Source organism: Salvelinus sp. IW2-2015, linkage group LG35 (genome assembly GCF_002910315.2).
Source record: "Salvelinus sp. IW2-2015 linkage group LG35, ASM291031v2, whole genome shotgun sequence".
NCBI lineage: Eukaryota > Metazoa > Chordata > Actinopteri > Salmoniformes > Salmonidae > Salvelinus > Salvelinus sp. IW2-2015.
The window spans coordinates 11,478,604-11,492,845 of NC_036874.1; the positions used below are offsets into that span (position 1 = coordinate 11,478,604).

At 45.6% G+C, this 14,242-nt stretch overlaps 1 protein-coding gene across 1 annotated transcript in view; it reads left to right on the plus strand.

Annotated features, from left to right (window-relative positions):
* The window catches only part of si:dkey-24p1.1 (B-cell receptor CD22), a 38,957-nt gene that overhangs the window by 16,271 nt on the left and 8,444 nt on the right, over positions 1–14,242 (plus strand). The window contains exons 3-6 of the mRNA XM_023980211.2: positions 10,234–10,632; positions 10,764–11,045; positions 11,419–11,673; positions 11,879–12,148. Of these exons, the coding sequence (XP_023835979.1) occupies positions 10,234–10,632; positions 10,764–11,045; positions 11,419–11,673; positions 11,879–12,148 (1,206 nt within the window). The remainder of the gene's footprint in view (positions 1–10,233; positions 10,633–10,763; positions 11,046–11,418; positions 11,674–11,878; positions 12,149–14,242) is intronic.

The following is a 14,242-nucleotide window of genomic DNA, read 5'->3' on the forward strand; positions in this document are numbered from 1 at the left end:
CCATGATTTTGGAATGAGATGTTCGACGAGCAGGTGTCCACATACTTTTGGTCATGTGGTGTATTTCAAAATTGCCTTTCGAATGTAATACGCTGCGGTACAGTAAATTACAGGACGTTTTCACACCCATCAAAATGGACTGAAAATCCAATTTCCAAAATTTCTATCCCATGTGTGATCAAAACATTGATGCAAAAAAGTATGCATTGTTAATATAAAATTACACTTTAAAATCATAACAGGAACTAGTTTTCATCAAGCCTGTCTTGATCATTTGGCCATCTCATCAACATCACAGTAGATGTCCTCATTGTTCAAGACCCTGGGGGAAAAACCTTTAGGCATGGCGAATCTAAGCCCTACATACTGTCGGTCTGGATTGATGTCATTGCATGCCTCATCCATAGCCTGAAAGAAGGTGACACACTCATCGGGAAGGCAATCATACACCTTCCACTTGTATTGTAATCATATCATATATACGGTATTTTACAGTATTGTAGTGTACTTATGTATTGTAGTGGTCGTGTGTGGCTCAATTAGTAAGAGCAAGGCACTAGCAACATCTGAGTTGTGGGTTTGATTTTCACTGGGGTTGTCACGCCCTGCCCTTAGAGAGCCTTTTTATGTCTCTATTTGGTTTGATCAGGGTGTGATTTGGGGTGGGCATTCTATGTTTTTGTTTTCTATGATTTTGTATTTCTATGTTTTGGCCGGGCATGGTTCTCAATCAGGGACAGCTGTCTATCGTTGTCTCTGATTGGGAACCATACTTAATTAAGTAGCCCTTTTTCCCTCCTTTCAGTGTGAGAAGTTAACTTTGTTTGTGGCACTATAGCCTTAAGCTTCACGGTCGTTTTGGTATTGTATATTGTTTTGTCGGCGTCATTCTAAATAAAAGGAATATGTACGCTCACCACGCTGCACCTTGGTCCTCTTCTGTTGACGGCTGTGACAGAACTTCCCACCACCAAAGGACCAAGCAGCGTGGTAAGGGGGAGCAGCATTTTCAGGAGGACTGGACATGGGAGGACATCCTGGACGGCAAAGGATCCTGGACATGGGAGGAGATCCTGGCCGGAAAGGATCGCCTGCCGTGGGAGCAGGTGGAAGCAATGAGGAAGGCGGAGGTAGCGAGTAAAGGGGCCCAGTGCTACAAGGGAACACGGCTAGCAAGGAACCCCGAGAGGCTTAGCAAGGAAGCCCGGGGGGCACACGAGGAAATCAGGTTGGAGACCTGAGCCAACTCCCCGTGCTTACCGTGGCGAGCGTCGTACTGGTCAGGCACCGTGTTATGCGGTGGAGCGCACAGTGTCTCCAGTGCGTGTTCACAGCCCGGTACGCTACATCCCAGCTCCCCGCATCTGCCGGGCTAGGGTGAGCATCCAGCCAGAACGGGTTGTGCCAGCTCTAAGCTCGAGACCTCCAGTGTGCCTCCATGGCCCAGTGTATCCGGTGCCTCTGCCAAGGACAAAGCCTCCTGTATGTCTCTCCAGCCTGGTGAGTTCTCTGCCTGCTGCCAGAACCAGGCCTCCTGTATGTCTCCCCAGCCTGGTGAGCCCTGTGGCAGCTCCACGTACCACACGTACCGCAACTAGGGTGCCCAGTCCGGGGCCCGCAACGAGGGTGCCCAGTCCGGGGTCCGCTACGAGGGTCCCCAGTCCGGGGCCCGCAACGAGGGTCCCTGCACCAGAGGTGCCACCAAAGTGGGGTGAGCCAGTGGTGGAGCGGGGTCTGCGTCCCGCACCTGAGCCGCCACCGCGGATAGCTGCCCACCCAGACCCTCCCCTATAGGTTTAGGTTTTGCGGCCAGAGTCCGCAACTTGGGGGGGGGGTACTGTCACGCCCTGACCTTAGAGATCCTTTTTATGTCTCTATTTGGTTTGGTCAGGGTGTGATTTGAGGTGGGTATTCTATGTTCTTTAGTTCTATTATTTGAATTTCTATGTTTTGGCCGGGTAGGGTTCTCAATCAGGGACAGCTGTCTACGTTGTCTCTGATTGAGAACAGTACAGTTAACTTTGTTTGTGGCTCATAGCCCTTTACCTTCACGGTTGTTTTGGATTGTTTATTGTTTTTGTCGGCGTCATAATAAATAAATGATTATGTACGCTCACCACGCTGCACCTTGGTCCTCTTCATTCAACGGCCATGACAGGGGTCACATACGAAAATGGTTGACTCACTGTTGGTACTTTGGATAACAAGTGCTTGCTACATTTAATGGCATATACTGTATACATACAGTGGGAGAACAGGTATTTGATACACTGCCGATTTGCAGGTTTTCCTACTTACAAAGCATGTACAAAAATCCAGAAAATCACATTGTATGATTTTTAAGTGATTAATTTGCATTTATTGCATGACATAAGTATTTGATCACCTACCAACCAGTAAGAATTCTGGCTCTCACAGACCTGTTAGTTTTTCTTTAAGAAGCCCTCCTGTTCTCCACTCATTACCTGTATTAACTGCACCTGTTTGAACTCGTTACCTGTATAAAAGACACCTGTCCACACACTCAATCAAACAGACTCCAACTTCTCCACAATGGCTAAGACCAGAGAGCTGTCTAAGGACATCAGGGATAAAATTGTAGACCTGCACAAGGCTGGGATGGGCTACAGAACAATAGGCAAGCAGCTTGGTGAGAAGGCAACACCTGTTGGCGCAATTATTAGAAAATGGAAGAAGTTCAAGATGACGGTCAATCACCCTCGGTCTGGGCTCCATGCAAGATCTCACCTCGTGGGGCATCAATGATCATGAGGAAGGTGAGGGATCAGCCCAGAACTACACGGCAGGACCTGTCAATGACCTGAAGAGAGCTGGGACCACAGTCTCAAAGAAAACCATTAGTAACACACTACGCCGTCATGGATTAAAGTCCTGCATCGCACGCAAGGTCCCCCTGCTCAAGCCAGCGCATGTCCAGGCCCGTCTGAAGTTTGCCAATGACCATCTGGATGATCCAGAGGAGGAATGGGAGAAGGTCATGTGGTCTGATGAGACAAGAATAGAGCTTTTTGGTCTAAACTCCACTCGCCGTGTTTGGATCCATCCTCTCCTCAATACCATCCCAACTGTGAAGAATGAAGGTGGAAACATCATTCTTTGGGATGCTTTTCTGCAAAGGGAACAGGATGACTGCACCGTATTGAGGAGAGGATGGATGGGGCCATGTATCGCGAGATCTGGCCAACAACCTCCTTCCCTCAGTAAGAGCATGAAGATGGGTCGTGGCTGGGTCTTCCAGCATGACAACAACCCGAAACACACAAGCCAGGGCAACTAAGGAGTGGCTCCGTAAGAAGCATCTCAAGGTCCTGGAGTGGCCTAGCCAGTCTCCAGACCTGAACCCAATAGAAAATCTTTGGAGGGAGCTGAAAGTCCGTATTGCCCAGCGACAGCCCCGAAACCTGAATGATCTGGAGAAGGTCTGTATGGAGGAGTGGGCCAAAATCCCTGCTGCAGTGTGTGCAAACCTGGTCAAGAACTACAGGAAACGTATGATCTCTGTAATTGCAAACAAAGGTTTCKGTACCAAATATTAAGTTCTGCTTTTCTGATGTATCAAATACTTATGTCATGCAATAAAATGCAAATGAAATACTTAAAAATCATACAATGTGATTTTCTGGATTTTTGTTTTAGATTCCGTCTCTCACAGTTGATGTGTACCTATGATAAAAAATTACAGATCTCTACAGGCTTTGTAAGTAGGAAAACCTGCAAAATCGGCAGTGTGTCAAATACTTGTTCTCCCCACTGTATATATACACACAGTACCAGTCAAAAGTTTGGACACACCTACTCACTCAAGGGTTTTTATTTATTTTTACTATTTTCTACATTGTAGAATAATAGTGAAGACATCAAAACTATGAAATAACACATATGGAATCATGTAGTAACCAAAAAAGTGTTAAATCAAAATAGATTTTAGATTTTAGATTCTTCAAAGTAACCACTCTTTGCACACTCTTGGCATTCTCTCAATCAGCTTCACCTGGAGTTCTCACATATGATAAGCACTTCTTGGCTGCTGTTCCTTCACTCTGCAGTTCAACTCATCCCAAACCATCTCAATTGGTTTGAGGTCGGGTGATTGTGGAGGCCAGGTCATCTGATGCAGCACTCCGTCAGACTCCTTCTTGGTCAAATAGCCATTACACAGCCTGAAGGTGTGTTGGGTCATTGTCCTGTTGAAAAACAAATGACAGTCCCACTAAACGTAAACCAGATGCAATGGCGTATTGCTGCAGGATGCTGTGGTAGCAATGCTGGTTAAGTATGCCTTCAATTCTAAAAAAAATCATGAACAGTGTCACCAGCAAAGCACCACCACACCACCTCCTCCATGCTTCAAGGTGGGAACCACACATGCAGAGATCATCCATTCACCTACTCTGCTTCTCACAAAGACTCGGCGGTTGGAACCAAAAATATCAAATTTGGACATCTTGGCCCAATCAAGTCTCTTCTTATTCTGTCCTTTAGTATTGGTTTCTTTACAGCGATTTGACCATGAAGGCATGATTCACGCATGTTCCACTGAACAGTTGATGTTGAGATGCATCTGTTACTTGAACTCTGTGAAGCATTTATTTGGGCTGCAATTTCCGAGGCTGGTAACTCTAATATACTTATCCTCAGCAGCAGTAACTCTGGGTCTTCCTTAACTGTGGCCGTTCTCATGAAAGCCAGTTTCATCATAGCTCTTGATGGTTTTTGCGACTGCACTTGAAGAAACTTTCAAATGTTCCGGATTGACTGACCTTCATGTCTTAAAGTAATGATGGACTGTCATTTCTTTTTTCTTATTTGAGTTGTTCTTGCCATAATATGGACTTGGTCTTTTACCAAATAAGGCTATCTTCTGTATACCACCCCTACCTTGTCACAACACATAAGACAAAGAACAGTGAGACACAGGCTTAAAACTAAGACACAGTCTCTCCACGGAAGGTAGGGTGAATACGGAGGGTACGGGGTAACACAAGACGGACAGCAGTGGAATTCAGGACTCTGGAGATGGGAAAAGGACCAATGAAACGAGGGGATAGTTTGACGGACTCTACCCGAAGGGGCAGGTCCCGTGTGGACAGCCATACCCTCTGCCCAATGCGGTAGCGAGGAGCTGGGGTTCGGCAACGGTCCGCTTATAACCGCCCTGGCTCTTCACCAGGTACGTCGACAGCGGCGGACAAACATCTGGGCCGAGGGTACGCTGACCTCCTGCTCTAGTTCAGGGAAGAGGGGAGGCTGATACCTCATGGAGCACTCGAAAGAGAGTCCCGTGGAGAGTCCCGTGGAAGAACTGGGAAGAGTGTTCTGGGCATACTCCACCCAGACAAGTTGGCGGCTCCAGGTAGTGGCGTTGGTTGAGACCAGGCACCTTATGGTGGTCTCCAGGTCTTGATTGGATCGCTCCGACTGACCATTAGTTTGGGGATGGAATCCGGATGACAGGCTGGCCGACGACCCAGAACTGAGACGAGAACTGAGGACCCTGATCGGAGACCATGTCTACCGAGAGTCCATGGATCCGGAAGACATGCTGCACTATAAGCTGGGCCGTCTCCTTGGCAGAAGGTAGTTAGGGGAGAGGGATGAAATGGGCAGCCTTGGAGAACTGGTCGACTACCATCAGAATGACAGTGTTGCCATCAGACGGAGGGAGCCCAGTGACAAAGTCCAGAGATATRTGAGACCAAGGACGATAAGGGAACGGTAGTGGCTGCAGGAGGCCAGAAGGAGCTTGCCGTGGAGTCTTGTTTTGAGCACACACCGTGCATGCGGTGACGAAGGTAGAGACGTCAGGGATCATTGTGGGCCACCAGAAACGTTGTCGAAGGAAGGCTAGTGTACAATGGGACCCTGGATGACAGGTCAGCCTGGAGGAATGAGTCCATTCCAGGACCCGGGACCGGACTGGATTAGGGACAAACAGCCGGTTAGTCGGGCCCCATTCAGGTCCAAGCTGGGAGCGTTGTGCCTCGGACCAGGTTCTCAATACCCCAATCCACAGTGGCAGCAAGGCATGAGGTAGAGAGAATGGTTTCAGAGGTCGAGGGTGTGGCAAAGGAACTGTATAGGCGGGGGAGCTTGTCAGGCTTCACATTCTTTGACCCTGGGCGGTAGGAGATGGTGAAGTTAAATCTGGTGAACAGGAGGGCTCACCGGGCCTGTCTGAAGCTAAGGCACTTGGCTGTACGGAGATATTCCAGGTTTTTATGGTTGGTCCAGACCAGGAATGGCTGCTCTGCTCCTTCCAGCCAGTGCCTCCACTCTTCCAACGCCATCTTCACTGCTAGGAGTTCTCGGTTGCCAACATTGTAGATCCTTTCAGCAGGATTGAGACAATGGGACAGGAAGGCACAGGGATGAAGCTTCTGGTCCTGGGCAGATTGCTGGGTCAGGATGGCCCCCACTCCAACATTCGAAGCATCCACTTCCACCACAAATTGACGTGAGGGGTCCGGATGGATGAGGATGTAACCCTGAATGAAATGGCGGTAGAAGTTTGTAAATCCAAGAAATCGTTGCAACTGTACCCTGGACGTTGGTTGAGGTCAATCCACTACTGCTTTCACCTTTCCAGGATCCATCTGAACATTGTCCTCAGCAATGACATATCCCAGAAAGGTGATTGTAGAGCGCTGAAACGCACACTTCTCGGCTTTCACAAACAGTTGGTTCTCCGCGAAGCGCTGAAGGACCTGTCTGACATGAAGAACATGTTCTTGTGCTGATCGGGAAAAAAACAGGATGTCATCAAGGTACATGAACACAAATCGGTTTAGCATGTCCCGAAGCAGTGGCGTTGGTGAGTCCAAATGGCATGACCTGGTAATCAAAATGTCCACTTGCTGTGTTGAAGGCTGTCTTCCACTCATCCCCCTCGCGTATCTGAACCAGGTGGTAGGCATTTAGAAGGTCCAACTTGGAAAATATGGTGGCCCCCTGGGGAGGTTCAAACGCAGAGGAGAGGTAGGGGGTAACGATTCTTGACAGTAATGTCGTTAAGTCCCCGGTAGTCAATGCACGTACGCAGGTTCTTGTCCTTCTTCTCCACAAAGAAAAACCCTGCGCCGGCAGGAGATGCMGACGGACGGACGGACGGCCCCAGTGACCAGAGACTCCTCTATGTACTCCTCCATAGCTTTGGTCTCTGGTCCGGACAGAGAATACAACATACCCTGAGGTGGTGTAATGCCTGGGAGAATGTCAGTCGCACAGTCATAAGGACGGTGCGGGGGAAGGGAAGTAGCACGTGCCTTACTGAAGACCTCCAGGAGGTCATGGTACTCAGTGGGAACAGCAGAAACATCCACAGTCTTGCTAACGTCCTGAGGAAGACGACTTGGGGAAGGCTGTGCTGCTTGAAGGCAGTGGGAATGGCAAAATGGGCTCCAACCCAGGATGGAGCTTGTGGTCCAGTCAATCACAGGATTGTGTTTTTGTAGCCAGGAAAATACAAAAATGACTGGAACATGGGGAGATGCAATGAGGAGGAACTGTATTGTGTCACTGTGGTTTCCAGAAACCCGTAATTGAACAGGCACAGTACTATGGGTGACTTCCCCTATAGAGCGGCGTCCAGTGCCCAAGCATCCATGGRCACAGAGAGAGGCTGAGTGGGAATACCAAGCTCCGAAGTTATCGTGGCATCCATAAGACATTCATCAGCCCCAGAGTCAGTGACCACTCAGAGAGACTTGGATTGGTCTCCCCACAGCACAAGCACAAAAAAGGGTGTGCAGGTGATGGGAATTAGGGAACTCCCAGTCTGATTCACCATAGCACTGGTACCCACTCAAGACAAGGGTTTCCTAATAGGACAGTTAGCTATAAAGTGTCCTGCCCCTCCACAGTGCAGACAACAATTACTGTTCATCCTCCGTGAGTGTTCCCCAACTGATAACCTAGCTCTTCCCAACTGCATAGCCTCAGGAGTATCCAACTCACCCATCATAGATTCACGGGAGGGCTCAGGTGGCTTCAAATCCTCTCGGAAAAGCTGCCTTCAGAAACATCATAGATTCCCTCGAAGGTGAACGAGCCATAGCGGGTGCACTAGTGTGCCCGATACCAGACCTCCTCTCACTCCTACGTTCCATTAGGCGTCCATCGATTTTGATGGTTAGAGCGATAAGGTAGTCGAGGTCCTCCGGTAATTCCCGAGCAGCTAGCGCATCCTTGACATCCTCAGATAATCCGTGCAGAAAAGTATCGAAAAGAGACTCCGGATTCCAGGCACTCACGGCGGGCCAACGTGCGAAAATCAACCGCGTAGTCTGCCACACTACAGGAGTTTTGACGTAAGTCAAGCAGTTTACTGGCCGCCTTTCTCCCAGATACCGGAGACTCAAATACCTTTCTCATCTCTGCCATAAATTCCTCCAGATGACCACAAATGGCAGATTGTTGCTCCCAAACTGCCGTAGCCCAGGAGAGCGCACTTCCCGACATTAGCGTAATGATATACGCTATCTTCGATTGGTCTGAAGGAAACGAAGATGGCTGTAACTCAAAAATAAGTGAGCACTGAGAAAGAAAACCCCGGCAGGCACCAGGATTCCCCGAATATCGCTCCAGAGGAGGTAAGCAGGGTTCTCATGGAGCCGGGATAGGCTGTACCAACTCACCACAGAGAGGGAAAAAATTACTGGGTGATTGGGTTTTTTCAGAGGTGGCAGGCAGCCTCTGAGCTGACAGCGTCCAGAACAGGCAAGGATGAAAACCGGGAGGACTAGAATCAAGTTTATTTTATTTTATTTTATATAGCCCTTCGTACATCAGCTAATATCTCGAAGTGCTGTACAGAAACCCAGCCTAAAACCCAAACAGCAAGCAATGCAGGTGTAGAAGCACGGTGGCTGGGAAAAACTCCCTAGAAAGGCCAAAACCTAGGAAGAAACCTAGAGAGGAACCAGGCTATGAGGGGTGGCCAGTCCTCTTCTGGCTGTGCCGGGTGGAGATTATAACAGAACATGGCCAAGATGTTCAAAATGTTCATAAATTACCAGCATGGTCAAATAATAATCAGGAATAAATGTCAGTTGGCTTTTCATAGCCGATCATTAAGAGTTGAAAACAGCAGGTCTGGGACAGGTAGCACGTCCGGTGGACAGGTCAGGGTTCCATAACCGCAGGCAGAACAGTTGAAACTGGAACAGCAGCAAGDCCAGGTGGACTGGGGACAGCAAGGAGTCATCATGCCCGGTCGTCCTGACGCATGGTCCTAGGGCTCAGGTCCTCCGAGAGAGAGAAAGAAAGAGAGAAGGAGAGAATTAGAGAGAGCATACTTAAATTCACACAGGACACTGGATAGGACAGGAGAAGTACTCCAGATATAACCAACTGACCCTAGCCCCCCGACACATAAACTACTGCAGAAAAAAAGAGAATAGCAAAGGCAGGAGTACAGGAAAGCCACTGGTGGACTTGGAACATACAAGACGAACTGGCACAGAGAGACAGGAAACACAGGGATAAATACACTGGGGGAAACAAGATGAACTGGCACAGAGAGACAGGAAACACAGGGATAAATACACTGGGGGAAACAAGATGAACTGGCACAGAGAGACAGGAAACACAGGGATAAATACACTGGAAAAAACAAGCGACACCTGGAGGGGGTGGAGACAATAACGAGGACAGGTGAAACAGATCAGGGTGTGACAGTACATCTCTGATCTTGTCAATATCTGATATTTTTTTACTTACTGTGAATATAATCAGAATAGTCATCATCATAATAGTACATTAAAGTATCATACTTTATATGTTAATACATTACAAACATACATTTTCATTATGTAGTTCTAGACTGACCAATTTAAAATCTATAGGTTTACCAAACGGTTAAGTGATTATAAATTAAGAGCAGTCGGATTAAGTAATCGTGAAATGTATTTGAACGAATGAGAAGACAATCATATCAAAAGTAATGTGAGCATTGCATTGTGAAAAGCAATTTCTCTCTATGAACATGTGAAACATGTCTTTCTAGATGAAACACTGATTACGTTTGGTGAAAAAGTGACTGTACGATTCTGTGTTGTACTTATTGAAAATGTGCTTCGAGGTTTGAACTGCCTTTTTGATAAATCTGTCCTGAGTTTTGTACTAAGCGTTGTGAAAATATACCATATACTTGTGAAAATTGCATACAAAAAAACTGTACTATTCTAATCTTGCTTTCCTCTTTGTCCATCATAGTTTCTTTTTGCTATCTTGAAATACCCTTCAAAATAACTGAAGAGCACTTGGCCGCAAAGGAGGGTTCCTGCATTACAATCAAATGCACTGCTACCGGCTTGGTGAAAGATGAACAAGAGCAATGGTTTTGGATGAAAAATGCAAAGTGGAATGAAACCATGAAGGATTTCACTGGCACAATTGTAAACAGTAACATGAAGGCCCAAACCCCTGCCCCTGAATTTGCAGACAGAGTAAAGTACATTGGTTCTGTGAATTTTGGAAGGCAAAGCGACTGCAGCCTACTCATCAACAACCTGGAAAAGACTGACAGTGGGATCTACAAATTCAGATATATAGGAAAGAAAATGGAAAATGCAAAATGGATGACTCAAGCAGGTCTGAATCTTACAGTTGAAGGCAAGTTCACCTTACAGATACATCTGGATATAAATTTCCAATAATAATCCAAATAATCACAGCTATTCGATTGACAGTGTTGTAATGTACAATATGGTGTTCTGTCTCTGTCTAATGTCTTGCCACTGTAGATGATCCGTGCCAGGTTAGAGTTCAGAAGTTGAAACCATCAACAGTTAAAGAGTCTGAGCCTGTGACCATTCGATGCTTCACGTCAGGGGCATGTGGATCACACCCAGAGTTCACAGGGCTTGGTCAGACCGTAATGCCTGTTCACACCTACGAGGATAACCGTAGAAGCAGTGCGTTCAGCTTTAATGCTAGCTGGCAGGATGATGGGAGGGTGCTCTCCTGTCAACCACAGGGGACCAAAGACCAGTGTGTGAGGAAGAGCATCGAGCTGACGGTTGAATGTGAGTTCATTACTGACTTTCTAGTTCAAACTGTGTTTATCGTATCGCGGAAGTTCAGCGTTACAGCATGATTGAAATTTAAAGGCAATGTTCCTGTGTTAGCAGAGACTGCATTCACGATAAACGCGGCATATGTCGTCTCAAATCGGGAATTACCTTTAAATGTATATCCTACAATCTGTACCGCTTCAGCGACACAGATAGAGTAAAGCGCTTGATTAGCCTTATCATAACCATTCCATTCTTTTTGTTTCAACCATTTTCTATTACAAAGAAATTACCCTACTAATTTGATTTGATGTTTTGTGCTTCTTGTTTTCAGAGTTGAGCAATTTCTATGATCACTTGACTTTTTTTGTCTTCTCTTTAAAAGATGCCCCTAAGGAGACGAAGGCTGTTGTAGATTTGTCAAATGTCAAGGAAGGACAGCCTGTCACCCTCACTTGTTCCAGCAGAGGGCACCCCAATGCTACCTACTCCTGGTTTAAAGACAGTCAAAAGACCAAATTCATTGGAACAGTATTGTTGATCCGATCTATCACATCTACACAGGGCGGGAATTACTACTGCAAAGCTGTAAACCAACATGGGACCCACGACTCAAACGTTGTTACAATAAATGTTAAATGTGAGATATTCCCTATTTGTGTAGTCCAGATGTACATTTTGTATCATAGGGAAATGCAATCAAGGAAGAATTCATTTAAATAATGTTTTAGGCAGTCTCTGTCTCACATCCAGGCTTATATACATTGTGGAATTGACTTTTTAATACATAGACAATGAAGGCAGCCTACACAGATTTTATTCAATTGGAATACTTTCTCTTTCAGATGCTCCTGTCGGAGTGCACATTGAAACATATAAGGATCTCTCTACAATCAAAGAAGGAGATCAAATCAAATTAACTTGCATGGTGCAGCAAAGCAACCCTGAAGTGCGTTCATGGTCTTGGTTCAAAGACAACAACACAATAACCAATGCTTTAAAGGAGTACACCTTCAGCAGTGTACAGCCAAAGGACAAAGGTCGTTACTCCTGTGAGGCGAGGAATGATGTTGGCAGTAGAAGGTCATCATCAATATATGAGATAACGGTTTCTTGTACGTCTTTTCCCATTTTACCATGTTCAAACACTGTACAGGGAACAACAATTATCAATTAAAATATATGCTGAATGTCAAATTCTTACATCCATCCCATATCAATATCAGGAACTACTCAGTAATATACACAGTGCTGAATAAATTAATAAACAGTACCAGTCAAAAGTTTGGACAAACCTACTTATTCAAAGGTTTTTCTTTATTTTTACTATTTTCTACATTTTAGAATAATAGTGAAGACATCAAAACTATGAAATTACACATATGGAATCATGTAATAACCACAAAAGTGTTAAACAAATCAAAATATATTTTATATTTGAGATTCTTTAAAGTAGCCACCCTTTGCCTTGATGACAGCTTTGCTCACTCTTGGCATTCTCTCAACCAGTTTCATGAGGTAGTCACCTGGAATACATTTTAATTAACAGGTGTGCCTTGTTAAACGTTAATTTGTGGAATTTCTTTCCTTCTTAATGCGTTTGAGCCAATCAGTCGTGTTGTGACAAGGTAGGGTGGTAAAGAAGATAGCCCTATTTGGTAAAAGACCAAGTCCATATTATGGCAAGAACAGCTCAAATAAGCAAAGAGAAATGACATTCCTTCAGGACATGAAGATCAGTCAATCCGGAACATTTCAAGAACTTTGAAAGTTTCTTAAAGTGCAGTCGCAAATACCGCTATGATGAAACTGGCTCTCATGAGGACCGCCACAGGAAACTATGTCACCTCTGCTGCAGAGGATAAGTTCATTAGAGTTAACTGCACTTCACTTTGCAGCCCAAATAAATGCTTCACAGAGTTCAAGTACCAGACACATCTCAGCATCAACTGTTCAGAGGAGACTGTGTGAATCAGGCCTTCATCGTTGAATTGCAGCAAAGAAACCACTACTAAAGGACACCAATAAGAAGAAGAGACTTGCTTTGGCCAAGAAACACGAGCAATGGACATTTGACTGGTGGAAATTTGTCCTTTGGTCTGTGGTTCCCACCATGAAGCATGGAGTAGGAGGTGTGATGGTTTGGGGGTGCTTTGCTGGTGACACTCTCTGTGATTTATTTAGAATTCAAGGCACACTTAACCAGCATGGCTACCACAGCATTCTGCAGCAATACGGCATCCATCTGGTTTGCGCTTCGTGGGACTATTGTTTGTTTTTCAACAAGACAATGACCCAACACACCTCCAGGCTGTGTAAGGGCTATTTGACCAAGAAGGAGAGTAATGGAGGGCTGCATCAAATGACCTGGCCTCCACAATCTCCCAACCTCAACCCAATTGAGATGGTTTGGGATGAGTTGGACCACAGGAAAAGCAGCCAACAAGTGAACAGGATATTTTTATTTTAATGAGGCAAGTCAGTTGAGAACAAATTCTTATTTACAATGACCGCCTACCCCAGGAAAATCTTAACCACGCTTGACCAATTGTGCACCTCCATAAAGGACTCCCAATCACAACCGGTTATGATACAGCCTGGAATCGAACCAGGGTCTGTAGTGACACCTCTAGCACTGAGATACAGTGCCTTAGACCGCAGCACCACTCGGGGGCCCATATGTGGGAAGTCCTTCAAGACTTTCAACCAGGTGAAGCTGGTTGAGAGAATGCCAAGAGTGTGCAAGCTGTCATCAAGGCAAAGGGTGGCTACTTTGAAGAATCTAAAATATATTTTGATTTGTTTAATACTTTTTTGGTTACTACATGATTCCATATGTGTTAATTCATAGTTTTGATGTCTTCATTATTAGAAAATAGTAAAAAATAAAGAAAAACCCTTGAATGAGTAGGTGTGTCCAAACTTTTGATTGATACTATATATACACTGCTCCAAAAAATAAAGGGAACACTTAAACAACACAATGTAACTCCAAGTCAATCACACTTCTGTGAAATCAAACTGTCCACTTAGGAAGCAACACTGATTGACAATAAATTCCACATGCTGTTGTGCAAATGGAATAGACAACAGGTAGAAATTATAGGCAATTAGCAAGACACCCCCAAAAAAGGAGTGATTCTGCAGGTGGTGACCACAGACCACTTCTCAGTTCCTATGCTTCCTGGCTGATGTTTTGGTCACTTTTG